The 21,465-nt window shown below is 35.4% G+C and overlaps 1 protein-coding gene across 2 annotated transcripts; it reads right to left on the bottom strand.

Moving 5' to 3' along the window:
- Positions 1 to 4,211: 4,211 nt before the first annotated feature.
- LOC128205075 (protein tyrosine phosphatase type IVA 2-like) lies at positions 4,212 to 20,949 on the bottom strand. 2 transcript variants are annotated; one of them, XM_052906491.1, is made up of 5 exons: positions 19,829 to 20,949; positions 17,431 to 17,453; positions 17,085 to 17,154; positions 11,554 to 11,759; positions 4,212 to 9,669 (listed from the first exon to the last, which is right to left on the bottom strand). In XM_052906491.1, the coding sequence occupies exons 1-5, from the start codon at positions 19,943 to 19,945 to the stop codon at positions 9,558 to 9,560; spliced, it is 528 nt and encodes a 175-aa protein (XP_052762451.1). In that variant the 5' UTR covers positions 19,946 to 20,949; the 3' UTR covers positions 4,212 to 9,557. The 2 variants fall into 2 exon arrangements, with proteins under 2 accessions (XP_052762451.1, XP_052762450.1); XM_052906490.1 differs by lacking the exon at positions 17,431 to 17,453 and having other exon boundaries at positions 17,085 to 17,177.
- Between the last annotated feature and the right edge of the window lie 516 nt (positions 20,950 to 21,465).

Below are 21,465 nucleotides of genomic sequence, written 5' to 3'. Positions count from 1 at the left end.
AGGGCCATAATTTGAACAAACTTTGTAGAGGTCCACTAGACGATGAATCATGACAAATATCTAAGCTCTAGTCCAAGTAAGTTCAAAGGAGAAGATTCTTGAAGTTTTCAATATAAACATATAGAGAATACCCTAACCCCCGGGGAGGGGCCAATTTTGACCCCAAGGCCATAATTTGAACAATCTTTGTAGAGGTCCACTAGACGATGAATCATGCCAAATATCTAAGCTCTAGTTCAAGTAAGTTAAGAAGAGAAGATTTTTGAAGTTTTAACTATAAACATATCAAGTATACCCATGACCCCCGGGGCGGAGCCAATTTTGACCCCAAGGCCATAATTTGAACAATCTGTGTAGAGGTCCACTAGACGATGAATCATGCCAAATATCTAAGCTCTAGTCCAAGTAAGTTCAAAGGAGAAGATTCTTGAAGTTTTCACTACAAACATATAGAGAAAACCCATGACCCCCCGGGGCGGGGCCAATTTTGACCCCAAGGCCATAATTTGAACAATCTTTGTAAAGGTCCACTAGACGATGAATCATGCCAAATATCTAAGCTCTAGTCCAAGTAAGTTCAGAGGATAAGATTTTTGAAGTTTTAACTATAAACATTTAGAGCATACACATGACCCCCGGGGCGGGGCCAATTTTGACCCCAGGGCCATAATTTGAACAATCTTTGTAGAGGTCCACTAGACGATGAATCATGCCAAATATCTAAGCACTAGTCCAAGTAAGTTAAGAGGAGAAGATTTCTGAAGTTTTAACTATAAACATATAGAGCATACACATGACCCCCCGGGGCAGGGCCAATTTTGACCCCAGGGCCATAATTTGAACAAACTTTGTAGAGGTCCACTAGACGATGAATCATGACAAATATCTAAGCTCTAGGCCAAGTAAGTTCAGAGGAGAAGATTTGTTAAGTTTTTTAGAGAAAACCCATGACCCCCCGGGGCGGGGCCAATTTTGACCCCAAGGCCATAATTTGAACAATCTTTGTAGAGGTCCACTTGACGATGAATCATGCCAAATATCTAAGCTCTAGCCCAAGTAAGTTCAAAGGAGAAGATTTTTGAAGTTTTCAATATAAAGATATAGAGAATACCCTAACCCCCCAAGGGGGCAATTGTGACCCCAAGGCCATAATTTGAACAATCTTTGTAGAGGTCCACTAGACGATGAATCATGCCAAATATCTAAGCTCTAGTCCAAATAAGTTAAGAGGAGAAAATTTTTTGAAGTTTTAACTATAAACATATATCAAGTATACCCATGACCCCCGGGGCAGGGCCAATTTTGACCCCAAGGCCATAATTTGAACAATCTGTGTAGAGGTCCACTAGACGATGAATCATGCCAAATATCTAAGCTCTAGTCCAAGTAAGTTCAAAGGAGAAGATTCTTGAAGTTTTCACTACAAACATATAGAGAAAACCCATGACCCCCCCGGGGCGGGGCCAATTTTGACCCCAAGGCCATAATTTGAACAATCTTTGTAAAGGTCCACTAGACGATGAATCATGCCAAATATCTAAGCTCTAGTCCAAGTAAGTTCAGAGGAGAAGATTTTTGAAGTTTTAACTATAAACATTTAGAGCATACACATGACCCCCCGGGGCGGGGCCAATTTGACCCCAGGGCCATTATTTGAACAAACTTTGTAGAGGTCCACTAGACGATGAATCATGCCAAATATCTAAGCTCTAGTCCAAGTAAGTTCAGAGGAGAAGATTTTTGAAGTTTTTACTATAAACATACAGAGAAAACCAATGACCCCCCAAGGGGGCGGGGCCAATTTTGACCCCAAGGGCCATATTTTGAACAATCTTTGTAGAGGTCCACTAGACGATGAATCATGCCAAATATCTAAGCTCTAGTCCAAGTAAGTTCAGAGGAGAAGATTTTTGAAGTTTTAAATATAAACATATAGAGAATACCCTAACCCCCCGGGGCGGGGCCAATTTTGACCCCAAGGCCATAATTTGAACAATCTTTGTAGAGGTCCACTAGACGATGAATCAAGCCAAATATCTAAGCTCTAAGCAACGTAAGTTCAGAGGAGATTTTTGATTTTTTTTAATATAAACATATAGAGAAAACCCATGACCACCCAGGGGCGGGGCCAATTTTGACCCCAGGGCCATAATTTGAACAAACTTTGTAGAGGTCCAATAGACGATGAATCATGCCAAATATATAAGCTCTAGTCCAAGTATGTTAAGAGGAGAAGATTTCTGAAGTTTTAACTATAAACATATCAAGTATACCCATGACCCCCCGGGGCAGGGCCAATTTTGACCCCAAGGCCATAATTTGAACAATCTTTGTAGAGGTCCACTAGACGATGAATCATGCCAAATATCTAAGCTCTAGTCCAAGTAAGTTCAAAGAAGAAGATTTTTGAAGTTTTCACTACAAACATATAGAGAAAACCCATGACCCCCCGGGGCGGGGCCAATTTTGACCACAAGGCCATAATTTGAACAATCTTTGTAGAGGTCCACTTGACGATGAATCATGCCAAATATCTAAGCTCTAGTTCAAGTAAGTTCAGAAGAGAAGATTTTTGAAGTTTTAACTATAAACATATAGAGCATACCCATGACCCCCCGGGGCGGGGCCAATTTTGACCCCAGGGCCATAATTTGAACAAACTTTGTAGAGGTCCACTAGACGATGAATCATGACAAATATCTAAGCTCTAGGCCATAATAGTTCAGAGGAGAAGATTTTTTAAGTTTTTTTAGAGAAAACCCATGACCCCCCGGGGCGGGGCCAATTTTGACCCAAGGGCCATAATTGGAACAATCTTGGTAGAGGATCATTTGGTGATCCTTCCTACCATATATCAACGGCCTAAGCCTTGTGGTTTGGGAGAAGAAGATTTTTAAAGTTTTTCCTTTCCATTGCCATGGCAACCAGAGTTCTGCATGGATTTCAATTCTTTGAACAATTTTCAAAGGGGACCACCCAAGGAACATTCCTGTGAAGTTTGGATGAAATTGGCTAAGCGGTTTATGAGGAGATGTCGTTTAAAGTAAAAGTTTACGGACGGACGGACGCCGGACAAATTGTGATCACAAAAGCTCACCTTGTCACTATGTGACAGGTGAGCTAAAAAGTAGTTCAAACTACTTATTAAATCAATTAAGCATGTTATGAGAAGAATTCATGTTAACAACAGCAAATATAAAATTCACGTTAACAACAGCCTCTCTTGAAATATCGATATTCATAAAAGAACTAAAATAAATTTTACAAACAATTCGTTTAATGAATGAAATGAGTAAAATCAATATTTTAACACATGTTTGAGTTCTTAAACATTACTAATTACTAAGAATTGTATACATAACAAAAAATCAACGGCGCACACAGCGTTGCATTGTTCTATAAAATCCTGTTGATTCGAAATTTTGGCCAAGGATTCCATAGTTAAAATACAAAATACAAGTAAATCTAAAATATTTAACACTTGTAGAAGCAGAAAATAGCATAGTCTTTTATAGGCTTAGAAATATTTTCCCATCTTTTCTCTCATAAAGGTTATTTAGAAATAACTGGCACTTTCTTGCTTGTTTACATCGTATTTTAACCGTGGTGACACATGTGAGAACCCCGTTGAAGTCACGTGATTCCTCACCCTGTGTATACAGAAGCATTGTTTAAAATTATTATACCGGTACAGTGGTGAAACGTCTTGTGGGTGTATTTGTACTTCCAGTTTTAAGGATTTCAAGATATCATGAACAACTGTTAAGTCTGTGTTATTGCTGTTAAGTAACCACATATACCTCGTCCTCCAAGTAATTAATTCCTTGTCCTTAGACACCATTTCGTCATTATTTCAGCTTGTGTTGTGGGTGTGCGCATTAGTGCACCTACCATTTCTACCAATTAGCAGTGACAGAAAGGAACTGCTGTTTTCATACCAATTTGTGCTTCCGAAGCATTTATAAATGGTAGGGATGACAGCGAGTACCAGATTTGGTTGTTGAGTCCTTCGATTATCTTTTCAAAAAGTATTTAGAGAACTAAAGTCAGGCAATAAGAATCAGTTCAAACTTGAAATTGCCTGGCTTGCAAGTTTATTCTTACATACAACTTTTCTGGGCAGTTGTGTCAACGGCCAAAAAAGTTATCAGAAGGTAGCCCAAAATGATTATGCATAAGGGCAGAAATTGAATTAGAACACGAGATTTACACATAATTTATAACTTTATTGCCTCGTCCTAGTATATACAGAGAAATGCTACCATTTTAACCAACTGTTATTCACACTAAGGCTAAAACAAAACAAAAAGCACAAACAGTAAAGTAGGGACACAGAACAGAACCGTTGAGCAAGCTTATTGCAACACTGTTCTTTTTTATATGGAGTAACGTTTGCCCTTGAGATAGTGATTATTTCCACTATGATAACGCTGCAAAAACCTGTTTATGTAGCTGTTTCGAGTGCATTCGCAGGAAAATAGTTTTCAAGCTTTATACCAAAGTATGAAATCTATTTTTTGCCATAATCACAATGTAGCCTAACAAGTACATGTAACTCTAGCAACAGATCTGAGGCAAACGTCCAAGCCAACTTAAGTTGGGAGCTTTCGGTTTAATTAAAACTTAAAACATTTACGGCTAAATTGAATTTTGGTCTTAAAATTTGTATTAACACCCCATAAAATATTGCATCCTATAAAATGTTTACAACTCTGTCAAAAGTTTTGTTCTGTGTCCATGAAAATAAAGTCAAATCCAATGCATATTAAAAGTAACCTTATTTTGTTGAATGCAAGTTTCCTGTTATAATGCATATGAAAATTGCAAGACATGGAAATCTGGTTTTGACAAGAGAGCACTGTCTTGTTTTCGACTAAATGCTTGAAGAAGGGGAAGTTATTTCGGAAAAAACACTGGACAAGACAATATTTATTAAGAAGCATGATCATGCCTTTTGGTGGTCAGATTGAGTTCGCATCACACTGGTGAACATCCATGGTTCGTAAGCTTTATTTCACAGACCATATTTGTGCTTTGTTGTAGTTGGAAATAACAAAAAAAGACATGTGATAAAAAGCTCTTTGTACAGTTTATAAAGAGATTTCAAATACTAAATTTAAGAGACAAATATTGATTATCCAAAATTATTATCTCCCTTAATTGCTATAATGAATTGATATACTTAGTTGATTAATTGATATAATTAATTGATATAATTAATTGGTATAACAAAATAATTCAGTGATATAAATAATTGAACATAATCTAAGACAGTACTCTCATTGATGATAGTATTTCATTAACACTTAAGACCTGGCATACAAACGATATTTTATATAGCTGTATTTTGGAAAATAATAAACAAAGGGGGAAAAACTGGTGTATTTACAATATTTCACATTGTTAAGTACTGATACAAATCCAACATGAGAAAAGCAAATATAGTATGAAAATAACTGTTAAAACGATAGAGGACCTCGTTACTTGTCATCATATCCGAAACATTGTTAAAACATTAACACCAGTCAATTGTATAAAAACTGGTTAATTCTTTTGCTGGTCGAAGTGAACCTCAATGTTTATTGGTTGCCCAATTTTTATGCAATTACTATTGACCAATCAGATCATAGCAAAAGATAACCAGTGGATAACTTATCCAAGCTTTATACAATTGGCTGCTGGTATCTAAGTACTCAACTAGTTCACTGTACGTACTAAAGTTTAAAAATATTAACACAGTAACATGCAAGTTGTTCAATATTTCAAATCTGAATATGGCGAAATAAAGTTAAAATTCATTCATTATTCCGCTTGACAGCTTTTAATCAATATTTCATAATAATAAATATGTGATATTTCATTGAGTCAAACAGTATAGTGAAACAGATGTGCACACATAAACAATGAGTAATTTGTCAATTCAAACATGAATGCTTAATTAAGCTAAGAATGTAAAACACTCTCAACTTGAGACGCAAATTTCATTGAACCTGTCTGTTCCGAGCAAAATGTGGCACTTCAAAAAGGAGTTACATTTTGTAAATTAAATCATTTACTATAGGTAAAAATATGATAAGGATGGTGAACAGTTACCAAACGATATAGATCTTACATCTTATGATATATAATGCGTAAATATGTACATCTTTTTTTCAACAATAGAAATGATGAAATGCATGGTTCATCATTTCAAAGATACAATTCTGTAGTTAACGGTACGCATGGCAAGATAAGTAAGCATTAAAGTGGCACATGTAGGTTGTCTGTACCAGTTATGTCCCTTTGTAAAAAGTTTGTCAAATGATGTATTTATTATTAAGGACTTTTCGCAGGAATTTTCAGCTGGGTGTCCTTAGACCTACAAGGTTCACAAAATTGGGTATCGGGTAATTTCATAAGGTACCAATTGCCAGGGATGTATTATAAGATGGCATTGTAAATTATCATTATTTTCGCAAATTACGTTTTATCCAACATTGAGAATGCATTTTATGTAATGGTACATTCTAGGCATTAGGGTTAGCCTTTTTACTTCAGTAAGGACAATGTAAGCAATTAATTCCCTTAAAATGATCAAAATCTCATTTGCTAGATATACATAGGCAACAAATACAGAACATAATTCATTGTAATAACATAAGTGTTCACAAGATTCTATATGACTTATGTTTGTTATAAATATACAATTGCTTATACTACATACTTCATAGACGAAAAATATGTCAATAGTAACATTACATATTATGATGTAGAGAATGGTGGACAATAATTTATCTATACATAAAAGTCAATTCATTCATAATACATGTATATAAAAACCCATGTAATGAAATTTACAATAGATAGTACCAGATGTTCCCCTCATAATATGATAAACAGTATTGGCTGTGTATTACAGATTGTATTAAAGGCCTATGAATAATAATGTTTTGGTTTCTATCACTGCAGCACTAAACATACATGTTTTAACACAATTTCTCTCGCTATTTTACACAGTTATGTGTATTTTCGATCCTAAAGCAAGGTGCTCAAGAAGTTTTTGTTGAACTGTCTCAAATAGTAAAGTAACAGTTACTGACAGGCTACTACTCATTCTACATAAAATTCCAAATATGAATCACCAAATTGCAATTCGAACTGTCCATTTTTGGGTCCGATTCTTATTGAGAACACTGCTAAAGTATTATCTACAGTAAAATTTTGTACACATATAAATATAAACCAACAAATAATACCTAAGGTTATGTCTTCAAATCAAGATCATCAATAAGAGGTTCTTACTCGACACTTTCATTATACCATTTTGGGTTTTTAAAGGAATCTAGAGGCAGTATTATCGGGGGTGGAGGCTATGAGGTTACATTGCACCAATTTTCAACACTCATATTATCCACTATTTAATTTGGATAAAAACACACAAATAACGATTTGCTGAGAATGAAAAGTGAAGTCAAAAGTTGAAAGCTTATTGAACTCAATTTTAACTAATTCTTTATAAAATCAAAATGAGTTTATTGTATTTCATTCATCAAAGATGAAACAAATTTCAATTTAATCCTCATATTAGTAAACCAGTTATTAATTTTCTCATGACTTTCCTATAAAAGAAAAAAAAATATATGAAAAAACAATCTGCTTGAAGCTTCCCTATAATGCCACTTTAATATTTATAACTTGTTCACCAATGGAGAGATTTACTGGTCACATGATACCTAACCACCATGATATACATATTCATAACTGTCAAACCAATGGAGAGATTTACTGGTCACATGGTAAAATTGGACAAAGGAATGCACGTGGACTTGGATTGTTATACAAAGCAGGTAATTATCAAGAGTGATTGCAAGGGCCATACCAGGTTTTTAAACTCTAAAAAACTGACCTAAGTTTCCACTATTAAAGGTGATTGGCTTGTGATGAAATTCATATTTTTACTATTAACTGATAGAATCACAAGTGATTAAAATGTATTGTAAGTTTTTTTTTAAATCAACTCTTGAAAACCAGTGAATAAATTCTGTCAAGCATAAACATTCAAACAATGTACCATGTCAGAATGAGTATGTTCATACAAAATAGTGCAAATGCATAATATTATGATCAATACAACAGGGGCTCTAACAACAGCAAATAGTTGATCATTAAATAGCTGGGTATATGTTCGAGTATAAGGGATTCATGCCCCAAGCATGGGTATAGGGGCTTAGACACCTTGTGATTTTTTCCCCAAAGTCAATTGCGTCGTTTTAAGGAAATTGCGTACTCGTAACTGTTTTTGATACATATATCTGATCACAAGTTTATCTTTACAACTGAAATCGAAAGCTCTTAATCCTAATTTCATTATTACTCTTGAACTTTTAAGAACCCCTGATAAAAATACCACAAGGAAAACAGTCAATGAATTATTCTTACATTGTACTACCAGTATTTCATAGACCACATATTATAATGGAAGAGTGCAGATTTTAGATAGGTTTGACCGTCAAGTCATTCCTACACCAACTGAAATGAAACAATTTATGGACAATTTATGGACAATTACAAACTTGAGAAAAACAGCCATCATATCAAAATAATGTGTTGTAAGTCTGAATACAAATATAGATATTCTAGCACAAGAAAGCACACATTCAAGAATAAGGTTTCAGCGGTGAATAAAAAGCCAGTACAGAATTTAATGCCGTTGCTGTTTCCGTAGGTTTCCCCTATGCAATGTCATATAAAAAAAATATGAAAAATTGTTTAAAATGAATTTTCTGTTCTTTAATTTGAAAAGCTCTACTACCATTCTTAACTTTTTTCAGTGTGACTGAAGTTATTTGTTAAATGTATCAAATGCATAGCCAACACAGCTCTTTAATCTTTTATTTTCACAGCTTTGCATATTGTGTAAAGGGTGAAAAATGGATTCTCACTACTTTTGATCATCCAGCCAATGGAAAACCTTATGTGTTAATACGTGCCATACTTGGAAAACAATCAATGCATCTCAATTCTGGTTTAAAACGTGTTTAATGAGGTACAGGTAGAGAATAATTAACGCCAAGCCAAAAGTACATCACTCAATGACAAATAAGTCACATAACAATCTGCAGAAGTTGTGACAGTTTTCTGTCCTATTATTAATGTTCTAGTACACTTAATAGTTATGTACATAGATTTGTAAGTATTTGCTAAAATCTTGTACTCATTACAAACATTTGACAAACATATGTTCATTTTTTTTGCCTCATGGTATAATTACATCCCTGAAGATAATAAACAAACACTTCAATACTCATTACAAATTCAAAGGAAGTAAATTTATGACACCATCACATAATATTATACACTGTATTGTTTAAAATGTATATTAGGAAAAACTAACAATCTTTTCTTTTCTTTGTTCAATTAAAACTCAACCTTTATTGACATAGTGGGAATAATGGTATCATATTTTGACAGCATGAAATACATTCCATATGTTGCAGACATATCATGTGACCTATTAGTCACACAGCAATGGACCAATCAAAATGGGGTCTGTTTGTCATGTGATGATGATGAGCCAATTACATGACAGAGCACTGCTTGTGTCCATTGCCCTTGACCTTGAGGCGTGACCTTGGCTTGTAGTGTTCCAGGAAGGACAGCTGCTTGGCGTTGATAGCACCACGTCTCTTTCTAGAAAGATGAGGATGATCATTTGTAACATATGCATATCATTTGTAACATATAATTTCAACAAAATGGACATAAAACTATGTTTAAAACATAGATATAAAACAACTGACTTCTGGCATTTTTTAAGGTTGCTAAGAGGCATATGAAGAAAAATATAGTCATTAATTAGAATTAAAGAGTCAAGCTCTTGGATTATATATACATGTCAGTTTTAATGACATCAGAATCTGAAATGACATATGTTTATGTAAGGGAAACATAGGTTATTTTGATGAGTAACTATAGATAAAAGAATCAGTTATCCATTATAGTGGTTGAAGGTCACAGTAAATTGATTTCTTAATTTTCCAGGATCTGACACGAACAATGGAATGTGTGTTCTGTTTTCTTTTACCCGAGGAAACACTGCAGACTATTTCCCAGTGTTTTTTTAACACATAATAGCTAGTTTCGTTTTATGTCTCGCCTACCAAGTATAACTTTTATATGGTCTGAACTGATTTGGAAACAGTTTTTGTTTTTATAACCATTGCCAAACAAGAGGAAAGTGGAATACTGTGTCATTGAACAGTTGCCAAAACAATCATTGAAGTTGTTACATGATGGTTGTGGGTAAACCCCATTCAGTTAATCAGGGATGCGATTAACCTGGCCCAGTGGAAGTGAAGGAGGGCTTTGCCCACAGACACAGACGTAACACTGCCTTTCTAGAAGCCCTTTTAAGGTTTAATATTTGAAAAAAAAGTTTTGTTGCTTATAATAAAAGTTAACAACCATATTATTTTGCTTTTTTTGGTCCATGGAAATTTACGCACAAATCACGTCCCTGATAATGCAGCCACATGAATGCTATAGAATCTATAGATGTAATATTTACAAAACATAATTCCATTAATGGTCAACATAATATAAGATTGATCATTCACAAGCCACAAAATGTCAACTGATCAGTTAAACCTGCATCAGTGATAGAAATAAGCACAAGCCAGAATATTAAAGCCAAAGTAGATTTTTGTCATAAATAAGAGTTATCTTAGTCATATTTTCTTTTTTTTGGCTACAAATGTGTGCAAATTTAACATAGGCCAGTATCAAAAATGAACATAAAGATGAGAAATTTTAAATAAATCATGTTTTTGACATTTGTGACATTTATACAGATTTAATACAGTTGATGAAATGATTAAGATTCCTCAATGAAAATGGCCCCAGACTTATAAAATTATCTGATTTTTTTTATGTTGAAATATTCATGCTTGTGGGTCATAGTCTTACAATTATTTTTACTTCACACACAATCCCAGTTATTGAAAATAAAAAGGAGTGCTCCTTTAGGTTTAAGCGGCTGAACTTTTTTGTACCAGCGTTCAGTAAATATTGAGTCAATGTATAAACGAAAAAAACGAAAACATTCACCAACATGGTACAACAGTGTTATTTTTCCATTGTTAAGGGAATTGTGGCGGGGCCCTTCGATAAGAGAAAAATAGCTTAACTCTACCAAATAGAGGAATAATACTTGAACATGATTCATATATTAAATGTTCAACTTGGTTTCAAACCATTTATTAAACAAACCTATGGACAAATTCATGAATGGCACTATATTGCTTCAATTGCTGAATGTTTAGGGGTCAATGCTCCTCCTCCGAAAAAAAACACTCTTTATTTTTTCATTTAAAGGGATTCATTTACCTGGGCAAGGGAAAAATATACTTTTTCAGGACGGGGATGGGTACAAATTTCAGCCGAAAGAGTAGACAACCCCCACGATATTTAGTATTGACAGGCCTGTTCAAGGTCTCAATTTTAACAACAGCATCATTGTGTTATTTTCCTAGCTCAGTTATTTTGAGTTACAACCAGAATAAGGTGATATCTCACGTTCTAATGAGTTCCACTGCATCCTCATACTTGAGGCCGCACTCCATGAGCGCGAGAGCAACTAACACCGGAGCACGCCCTAGCCCCGCCACACAGTGAACCGCGACGCAGCAACCTGGGTCTTCCTTGAACCGCGTCTTCAAAAGGTTGAACCACTCATCAACAATCTTGCTAGGCGGAGGGTTGCCATCGTCAAACTGCCAGTCCTGGAAACGGAGTAAAAAAAGAATTAGATACTGTACAATTATATGTATATTTATAGTGACACATTAAAGGGTTAGACTTAAGTACAAAGTAACCAGGATGTGAGCAGGCAGAACTATATTCTTCCACAATTTTGCTAGTCGGTGGATTAGAATTCTCAAACTGCCAGTCCTGTTAATGTGTGAAAACATAAAAAAGGCAGTTTTAGATCTATTGTGTTAGTCTTTCATGGATTGAACTAAGACTTTAACTATTCATCAATCATCTTTCTGAACCATTTTGTACAACTTTTTGGTTACACACCACTAATATCACTGACAAATCTGGAATAACTATCAGTGCTTAAGTTTTTACAAACATACACAGAAAGGCCTGGACAAATATGGTATGTCCTAATGTGACCAGGACAGACAGTTGTGTAAGCGGGTATATAAATCAAGTGGAGAGAGCGAAAAGGCAGGGATAATTTTAGCACGCGATTTAAGCTATTTCTTGCATAAAAATTGTCTAAATTACATTGAATATACATAAAAAGATATTCTAGCGATTGCTTAAATTTGTGTATTTTGTGCCTTTTCGCCTTTATAATTAACAGACTTATCGCTGAATACAGCCCTCTCTTATTGTTTATTGCATTATGGTGTTACTGTCGACTAAATGGTCAGCCTGTGCCTTATTGATTTTTTTCATTGATATCATACAGGCACATGTTTCAATCTACATTCAATATGAGTTTAAAATAACTGAAGTGTCCTGAAAATACCACAGAATCTCAGGTCAGAAAACGTCATCCATTTTTTATTAAAAATCTCACTGAAATTAAAATGATTGGACCAATGGTAGCAATTCTCTCATTGAAAATCTGACATAGATTTACCCTAAAAGGGTGCTATCTCATAATCTGCTTCCTCATTGCTATCACTTAAAATCATTTTGCCTCAACCCATAGAAATGCTTTGCATGTTTTAAATATCTTCACTTTGTGTGGCAAAGGAATACGAAGCTCTTGTTTTGTTTGGCTTTTTTTAATTTATAAGGCTATCATGATATTATCAACCAATACTCAGTGTACTAGAGCAGATTTTTATCTTAGTAATACTACCCATGAAATTGTTGCCCTAATGTCCGTGAGGCTGTATGATAATGTAACCTATATCTTAACAGAAAATTCTTTACTTGTAATTAAAATAATTACATTTAAGTGGTTGAAATTTGCGCAAGCCCTGAAATGGTAAAACTTTTCCTGGGCTTGATCTTATACAGCAGGGCTTGCTTAAAAGAAATGTTGATGCCTGGTGCACTAGTGTAAGAATACTGGCCTATTCCTCCAAACCACTAATTGCAATGACAGACATTCTAAGAGATATTTATTTCATTAATGCAAAAACCTCATTGAAAATACTCATTTATGGAGATGCGACTGGTTGAAAAGTGGCGTCACAATTCATACTGTATAATCAACAACAAGGAGTTGATTGGGCGAAAGCACAATGCAATAAATGCCACTGACAAATAGTATACTGGTTGCCAACATTGCATATAAATACATGTAAAATAAACACAACATATTTTAAGTGGTTGCGGATAGCTGGTCATGTTGTTAGCTGCTGAGCTGTCAATCCAGGGGTCCCAGCCCCCCCCCCCCCCCCCGTTGATCAGTCACTTGTTTCTAAAAACTATGCAAGCATATCAGACACTTGCAAGATTGGCCACTTGCATACAGATAAACTACAACACAATTATTTATTACTATTGTTTTTTGCCAATCCCAGGTAGCTTATAATAAATAGTACAGGTAGTCCTTATGTGCTACAATCAATTACGTAATTACCGAATTCATGCGTTAATTACCTACATGATAGAAGCACAATTCTGAGCCAAGTTTACAAGAAATACTGTAAAACATCTCTATGTTTGTTAAACATGATAATGTTGTTGTTGCTTTTGTATCAGCCAATATTGTTCCCCTTTTAAAACAACGTATTACAGGAAAGATCTTTTAGATATATTTCTTTCTTTCATTCTTTTTGATGAAATACGGAGTGTTGTCAGTAAAGTTACAGCAGTGAAAATATCTCAATTTGATATATTAACTGTAAACTAAGGAGTGAAAATATCAACTTTACGAACTACTTATAACATCATTTTTAGTTATTTCCCTATTGATAAAAACTAAATATATCACCTTTGAACCAGTATATGTTGCCAAAAAATAATAATTTGATTTTAAAAAAGGTTGCATAAATTATATGTTAAAATAAAGATATTTTTGGGAATAAACATAACTTACAGTTTCATGACTTTCAAACCATAACCCAGTGGTAGAAATTAGCATACCCCCACAAGCCTGGACTTGGTAAAATGCTTTCAGGGCATGATCAAACTCTGGGTATAATATAGCAGGGCTTGTTGAGTTTTTTTCATGCCAAAACTATAGTTAACAATTCAGGCTTGTTCATTCAAAGTCTAATTTTGATGCCTGAAAACCTATAAATATATTTATTTACCATTTCTTTCCAATGCTACATATACATGGGTGAAAGTTAAAAAAACACTGATAATAGGGCGATACAATACTGAAATACCATTTTTAAATAAATTACTAACAAGAACTTTTTTCCAAAATACTGAATTCAGTGTAACTACTAAAACTTTGTCCTATGCAGCTATGTTGTTGGAATCTTAACCCCCACAAAATGGGCTACTTATGACCAAGAAATGGGAAAAAAAGAGACCTCATGATAACAAATCTACAGCACTGTCACTGTCCTCATTCTGCCGAAAACACAATGGGATTATGCAGCCCAGGAATGTCGGTCTGGTCCACAGCCAATGTTTACATTGTTTTCATAATATAACAGAAAGTCTGCCACTGTCTTACTAAATGTTTCATAATCAGAGACAAATACTTTCCCGAGGAATGAACTATACCAGCAGAAAAAAGCTACTGCGCATAATAAGAATGTTGCCAAATTATGATCCAAATAATAATAATCTTGATAAATTCATGCTATTCCTCTACTAATAATTATATCACTGGTACAGAACATGCAGTGGTCGAAATTGACACAAGCCCGCAAGCCATGCACTGGGTAATTGTCTTTTGGGCTTGCTAAAATTCTGAATTTTATATGGCAGGGCTTGTACAAAAAATAGATGCCAAGCAATAGTATTAGAATTCAGACTTGTCCATCCAAAAGTCTAATTTTGATGACTGAACATGTTGCACTTTCAGCATTCTATTAAGACTTAAAGAAAGCTGGTTGAGTATTCACTAATATTGAAATATTCTTTACTACAACAATTATATCATATTTATAAAAGTAATAATCTGTCAACACCGTAACACTTAAGTAATGTGTTTCTAACATCTGGACCAAATGTCACATTGGCATTTTAGAACATTGTTTGTAAACACATCTTATCTTTCAGGACAATGACTGAAAATTATGTCAAGTTATGAAAACTTTTTAACATTTTTTAAAGACCATAACAACAAACACAATATTAGACAACATTTCAGTCAAGTATCAGATGCTTTTAAAAAAAGAGAGAACAATTTGCACAGAGCCCAGGTAAACTTTCATGATAGAAATCATTTATTTTTAAATTGTGTATTTGTTTACTAGTGTGTCACTGCCCTAAACTAAGTGCCAGATAATTATACTGTTGAGAAACTTTCACTGATGAACTTCTTTACTTCCAATTCCCATTTTCTATGCGCAGTGGCTATCAAGAAGGCAATCAGTAACCATTATTGAACAAGCTGCTGGGTCAGCAACCAGCCATATCAGAACAAGCCCCAATTGTGGCTCAAACCTTCAACCTCTAGCTCTGTAGGTCAATCTGTGGCCAGATAAAAGTGGAACTTTGTTTTGTCTTGAGTCTGAACTCAGACTTACAGTGACTGTTTGTATGGTGTTATTAATCGATTCAGTTCTGCTTTCAGAATCAAGCTTATCATGTATACGTAAAAAAACTCTCACAGATATACCATTTTTACAACTTTTGTTTATTTTTTGTCTTGGGAAGAGCAAATTTTTGCCTAAATATCTGCGAACCAATGTTATAAGATTGCTTACAAAAAATCAAATTATAGATTTTCATATTTCTGTTAGAAAATTAATGTTTTATGGCTTAAATAAACAAATTTGCTATCTAATTTTTTGTCAGCAGTCTTATACAACTGGTTTCTATGGTTTTCGCAAAAATTGGCTCATTCCAAGACAAAAAAAAATGTCAAAATGTCAAAATGTTCAATCTGTGAGAGTGCCTTACTCCAAATTGAAAAAGTAGGATTTATAATTGTTGTGTGCTGAACTCTCAAATATCTGACTCCGAAAAAAAACTTTGCTATCATTTCAAAGCGGAAGAAAAAACAATTGAGATGAAAGCATTCTCTTAAAAAGAATTAGATTTTTAAATCCTGAATGTGATAGCATCATAATAACTTAACCCCATACTCCATTTCTGCAAAGCAGTTACTTGAAACAAGTGTTTTTTTGCACTTTTTCATGTTCTTGATTTAAATCAGGGAAAAGTTCATGATCTTAAACATTTTTAAAGAACAGTCCCCCTTTCATATGTTTACATATCGGCAGTGACCGTCTGCTTCAAATCAACAATGTTTAAAATGGCGAGTCTCGTCTGTACAATACAATACAGTAAACAATCATTTTAAAAGATTTAATTGTGCTTGACAACATTTTTCACCATCCCTTCGTATTTTCTATCGCATTTTACGAACTTTCATCATTTTGATTGAACGAGTTCTGCATGTATATTCTGATTGGCTGACATTCAATAGGCACGCCTCCTGCCGATGTTTCCCTATTTGGCTCTTCCTAATTATCGGATTAGTAGATGACCGATTATGAATACACAGGTCGTCTGCTCACAACACAAATACACAATTAGCTGTCATATGACTTGGTCAAGGCACATGGGAAGATGAAAGGGCAGTACGGCATATTTTAAGCAATCAATGGGGGCATGGTGACACCTAGCGGGAACACTATTATCATAAGTATTACGTAACTTGTCTCAATTATGACAGCGGATTAAGGGCCGTCAATCTTTTATCATGATTTCAATAGTAAAAAGGGCACTAACGGGATATTTGGCGCTAATAAAGCATTTGTGAAAAGGGCACTACTCAAAAAGGGGGCAGGGCGGTAAGAAAAGGGGCACGGGCGCTGCGCCATTGAAAAACGGGCTAGCTGGAGCACTGAAAATGGACATTTTTCGCAAGTGGAAACAGCCTTTAAAAAGAAGTAATATGGAACCCCCAAAAATCTAAGGACAGACAACTCAAAGCCTTGGCATACCAGAACGCTGATTCCCTCCATGTCAAGTTTATCAGTCTTATAAGTTGGTTCACAAACTCGGACCACATCTCTTGCACCACATTTCTTCAACTCCTGAAACACAAATAAGGTGTTATAAATAATGCTCACAAACTTGGACCACATCCCTGGCACCACATTTCTTCAACTCCTGAAACACAAATAAGGTGTTATAAATAATGCTCACAAACTTGGACCACATCCCTGGCACCACATTTCTTCAACTCCTGAAACACAAATAATGCTCACAAACTCAGACCACATCCCTGGCACCACATATCTTCAACTCCTGAAACACAAATAATGCTCACAAACTCGGACCACATACCTGGCACCACATTTCTTCAACTCCTGAAACACAAATAAGGTGTCACAAATAATGCTCACAAACTCAGACCACATCCCTGGCACCACATTTCTTCAACTCCTGAAACACAAATACGGTGTTACAAATAATGCTCACAAACTCGGACCACATCCCTGGCACCACATTTCTTCAACTCCTGAAACACAAATAAGGTGTTACAAATAATGCTCACAAACTCGGACCACATCCCTGGCACCACATTTCTTCAACTCCTGAAACACAAATAAGGTGTCACAAACAATGCTCACAAACTCGGACCACATCCCTCGCACCACATTTCTTCAACTCCTGAAACACAAATAAAGTGTCACCAATAATTGCTTGTTTCCGATTTGGTGATCAAACATAAAAAAAATTCCATTTGACTGAAGTTGCTATCTGACAAAAATGCAACTCCTTTTGTTTCGTCTATTTGGTAGATTTCTGACTTTAAAAAAATGTCTACATGTATTGATTTATAGATAGAGCTTTATACTTAGCCTTGATCCTGAGCAAATGGCGCATGGTTTTAAAATGTCACAATGATACTCAGACACGCATTTGTCTAAATCAGTTCATATAAACATGGGTGAAAGTTGCAAAATTTCAAAATACTGAAAAATTAAGCTGGGGGCCAGGGGGCCGCAGGGCCCCTGGTGGATCCAGGGCGAAGCCCTGACTAGGGGTCGAGGGGGCCAGAGGCCCCCGGAAGCTCCAGGAATTAAGCATTTCAAAACACATTTCCAAGCCTTTCCTGACTTTTAATCAATGAAATCTATGTTGTATATTTATGATATTTCTGGCAGCTTTTGTGACAAAAGCTGCCAGAAATATCATAAATATTCAACATTTGTTTTTCCCAGGATGTTCAAGCTCTTTAGTATTATACCCTGGGGGTAGAACTTCATTGTTGAATTTTGACAGCAGTTTTTCGATTTATTTCTATGTTTATTTTTGCCTCCAATTTGCAGTATGTCGTAAATGTCGTAAAGGATACTGACCGTAAATATTCGGCGAAAACCGGCTTTTTCCGCCATCCAAGTTTTTGTTGGCGCGGAAACTGCCGAGGTTTTCGGAGAACATCGGAATGACAATGCTTTTTTACGAAAAGAAACGACTATTTTCGGAAATGTTCTGCTGATATCGTCGACACTTCAGGCAACGCTATTTATAGAATGAAATTGGGAAACCAGTAAATTTAACTTTGTTTTGTCTACGATTTTGAATAGACCGCGATGTTGATGATGGGGTATGGGGTACACCCCCCCGAAAAACTCACCGGATTTACACGATTTGGAAAAATGACCCCTGAGAAGACTGGAAATACGGAATTCCGTATGAATACGGAAAACTTTCACCCATGTATAAACCAAAATCCCAGTTGACCTATCCCATTATTTTGGTCCAGTGAAACCAGAAACAATTTTTACATTCATTATATTGGCCTTACAACACATTTTCATTGAAGAAAACCCAACAAACAATTGATTTCTGTTGACCTAAATATCATCGTAACCTGTTGGGATCCCAAGTATTACATATCAACTGACTATTTTCCTGCTTGTTTACATCGCATTAAGTGCAGCCGCCAGGAAAATGTCAAACAGCCTCTTAAAAACGGTTAATTTCAAACTGCTTCTTAAGAACTGTTAATCTAAGTATGACATTGTATGTTTTGTATAGTATTATGTGTTTTACACTTTATTCTAGGTAAGTTTAGGCCAGGTCTTGTAAGATTTCAACATTAATAGTCCAGCTCTCAAAAAAGTTAGGATGAACATTGCATTATATGTTGAAGGCATCACAAGAGAACTTAACAGTACAGGGTCCTCAGTTGACCTTTGACATACCATTGCGGTCAACAATCACCTTCCTCTAATGTATTTGTATGTGTAAGACAGAGTAGTACAATGTAGCTCTAAATGACAGGATTCAGGGAGAAATATTTCGTGGTGCACCTGTATTTTTATGACAAAGATAAAGAATGCAGTTTTTTTTAATTATAAATAGTGGGTGCATATATATTTCATAATAACAACAGCACATCTATATTTAGAGGTTAGTGCACCTAGATTGCAGCTCAACTGTACTCACAAAGTGTCTTTTTACCAAACCGGTTAAGTTACGGGTAATCCCGTTTGGCAGTCCAAAGACTGCTTTTCGGACTCACATTTTTTTATGAATAGTGTACATAAAACAATGACAGGACTTTAACTTGATCTCGATTGAACCAATCCTCACACTATAAAGATTTGAGTGAGACCAATGGTCTTATTAGTAATAGAATTTGAACTATCAATTAATTTTATTAATGGTAGGGCAGAAATAAATCTCATGTTTATGATTAATCAATTGTCCATGTTACTATTATTGTACCCACCTCGATAAACCGGTCAATGTTGGCATCAGATGGGCGGTCCATGATCAGAAACCGCATGTTCTTGTACTCAATCTCGGCGGGTTCTGGTCGCCTAGACTTCATAACTCCGGTTGTCATTGACCCCACGAAAATAAGCCCAATACCTCTCGTCTGTATCCCGCTGTTTTACCCTAAGAGGGGATTAACGCCAGGACACGTAACGCCTGGACACAGAATGCCGAGACACAGAAAATTTGCTTCTGATGCTGCTTGCCTTCGAAAAGGAACGCACTATTTGTTTTCATCCAAGATATTGTTGTGAATTTTTGCTTTTTACGGATTCAATTGATATTTGTTTAAATATAACACTTTTGTTTAATTTCAGATCTATCAAATTTGAACGTTACAGGCACATATGATTTTCGTGACTTCACAGAACTCTTCTGTTTGTTCTCTTGCAAACGGAACAGTTTTTGTATACATATATATATTACAATTCAGCAACAAAAGAGACACTGTGCTGTATATCGTGAATATTAACTATACAAACAAGAGCTATAACCCCAAAATATTCCAACAGCAAGGAAGTTTTAAACAAATAAATAAATAAAACAATATGTGCACTAAACCTAGACGCGTTGATACCTAATCTAGAACCAAAGTATATTCCTAAATTCAAAAGACTGCACACTGGCAAAATATACTAAATACTCTGCTGACACAATTTTTTCAATCTCTGTCGGTACTGGCAACCTGTAGGAATGAATCCCCGTGTCCAAGTCACTTAATTCATTCAAATCCAACGTTGATGAATCAGCCACAGTGAGAGTGTCAGACGCTAACTCTAATACAGAATTTGAACTAGATCTAAATTTACATTGAACACTTTGATCGGCGTAAGGAATTTGAATATCGGGCCTAATTGCACGATTCTGGTCGCTCGCTTCCGCGCACGCACTTGCCCGTCCCCGAAGGGAAAGTTTAATCAGTGTGTAAGTGAAAGACGTCTGAACCCTATATGGGGGCGTTTCTACCACAATCGGCTCGCTCGGCATCCGTTTTACCCCATTCGAATTGCCGCTACGTCGATCACGGGGGATCCAAGTCAAGGTTGCGCATCCAAGAGGAAGAATGATTAGCACCTGAAAAAAGATAAGGTTGTGTTCTTTTTTGTCGATGAAAAATTTAGAGTTATAGCAAATATTTATACCAAAATATTGGCCAAAATAAATGATTTCTTCAAAAACAGGTAGGGTAGGTAGGCTTTTTATCTATTTGCTTTATGTAGGAATGTTATTGCCATCATTGAACGGGGGCCCTTCAGGGCCACGTTCATAGTAGGCATATCAGATCGTTACTACAAATGATTACATGGTAAAGCGGTCAAAAATGGTACGCTCTGTCAATGCTTGAATACACATGACATTTTTATTGTAGAATGGCGCCATGTTCCATGAACCCTGTTTGCCTAGGTGAGAAGGAAGTATGATAACCACTGTGCAGACAGGTCAACCTTCTTTTTGTCAGAAGTTGTATCTTTTTTGTCAATCTCATTATTCTAATTGTAGGAACATAAATTCACCAAGTATATATTTTGTACATTAATATCATATGGAAAAAATCCACTAAAGATCTGACGGCTATTTATACTTTGCGGA

The sequence above is a fragment of the Mya arenaria genome, chromosome 10, assembly GCF_026914265.1.
Source record: "Mya arenaria isolate MELC-2E11 chromosome 10, ASM2691426v1".
Taxonomy (NCBI): Eukaryota; Metazoa; Mollusca; class Bivalvia; order Myida; family Myidae; genus Mya; species Mya arenaria.
Note: the sequence above shows the minus strand (reverse complement) of the source record. Positions and strands in the feature narration are given on the sequence as shown.

Excerpts from the sequence above, each read along its gene's own strand:
- LOC128205075 (XM_052906491.1), bottom strand. The coding sequence starts at position 19,945 with ATGACAACCGGAGTTATGAAGTCTAGGCGACCAGAACCCGCCGAGATT. Across the intron at positions 17,155-17,430 it reads TTGAAGAAATGTGGTGCCAG|AGATGTGGTCCGAGTTTGTG; the intron begins GTATGTGGTCCG and ends ATGTGGTGCAAG. Across the intron at positions 9,670-11,553 it reads GCAGTGGAACTCATTAGAAC|AAAGAGACGTGGTGCTATCA; the intron begins GTGAGATATCAC and ends TCATCTTTCTAG.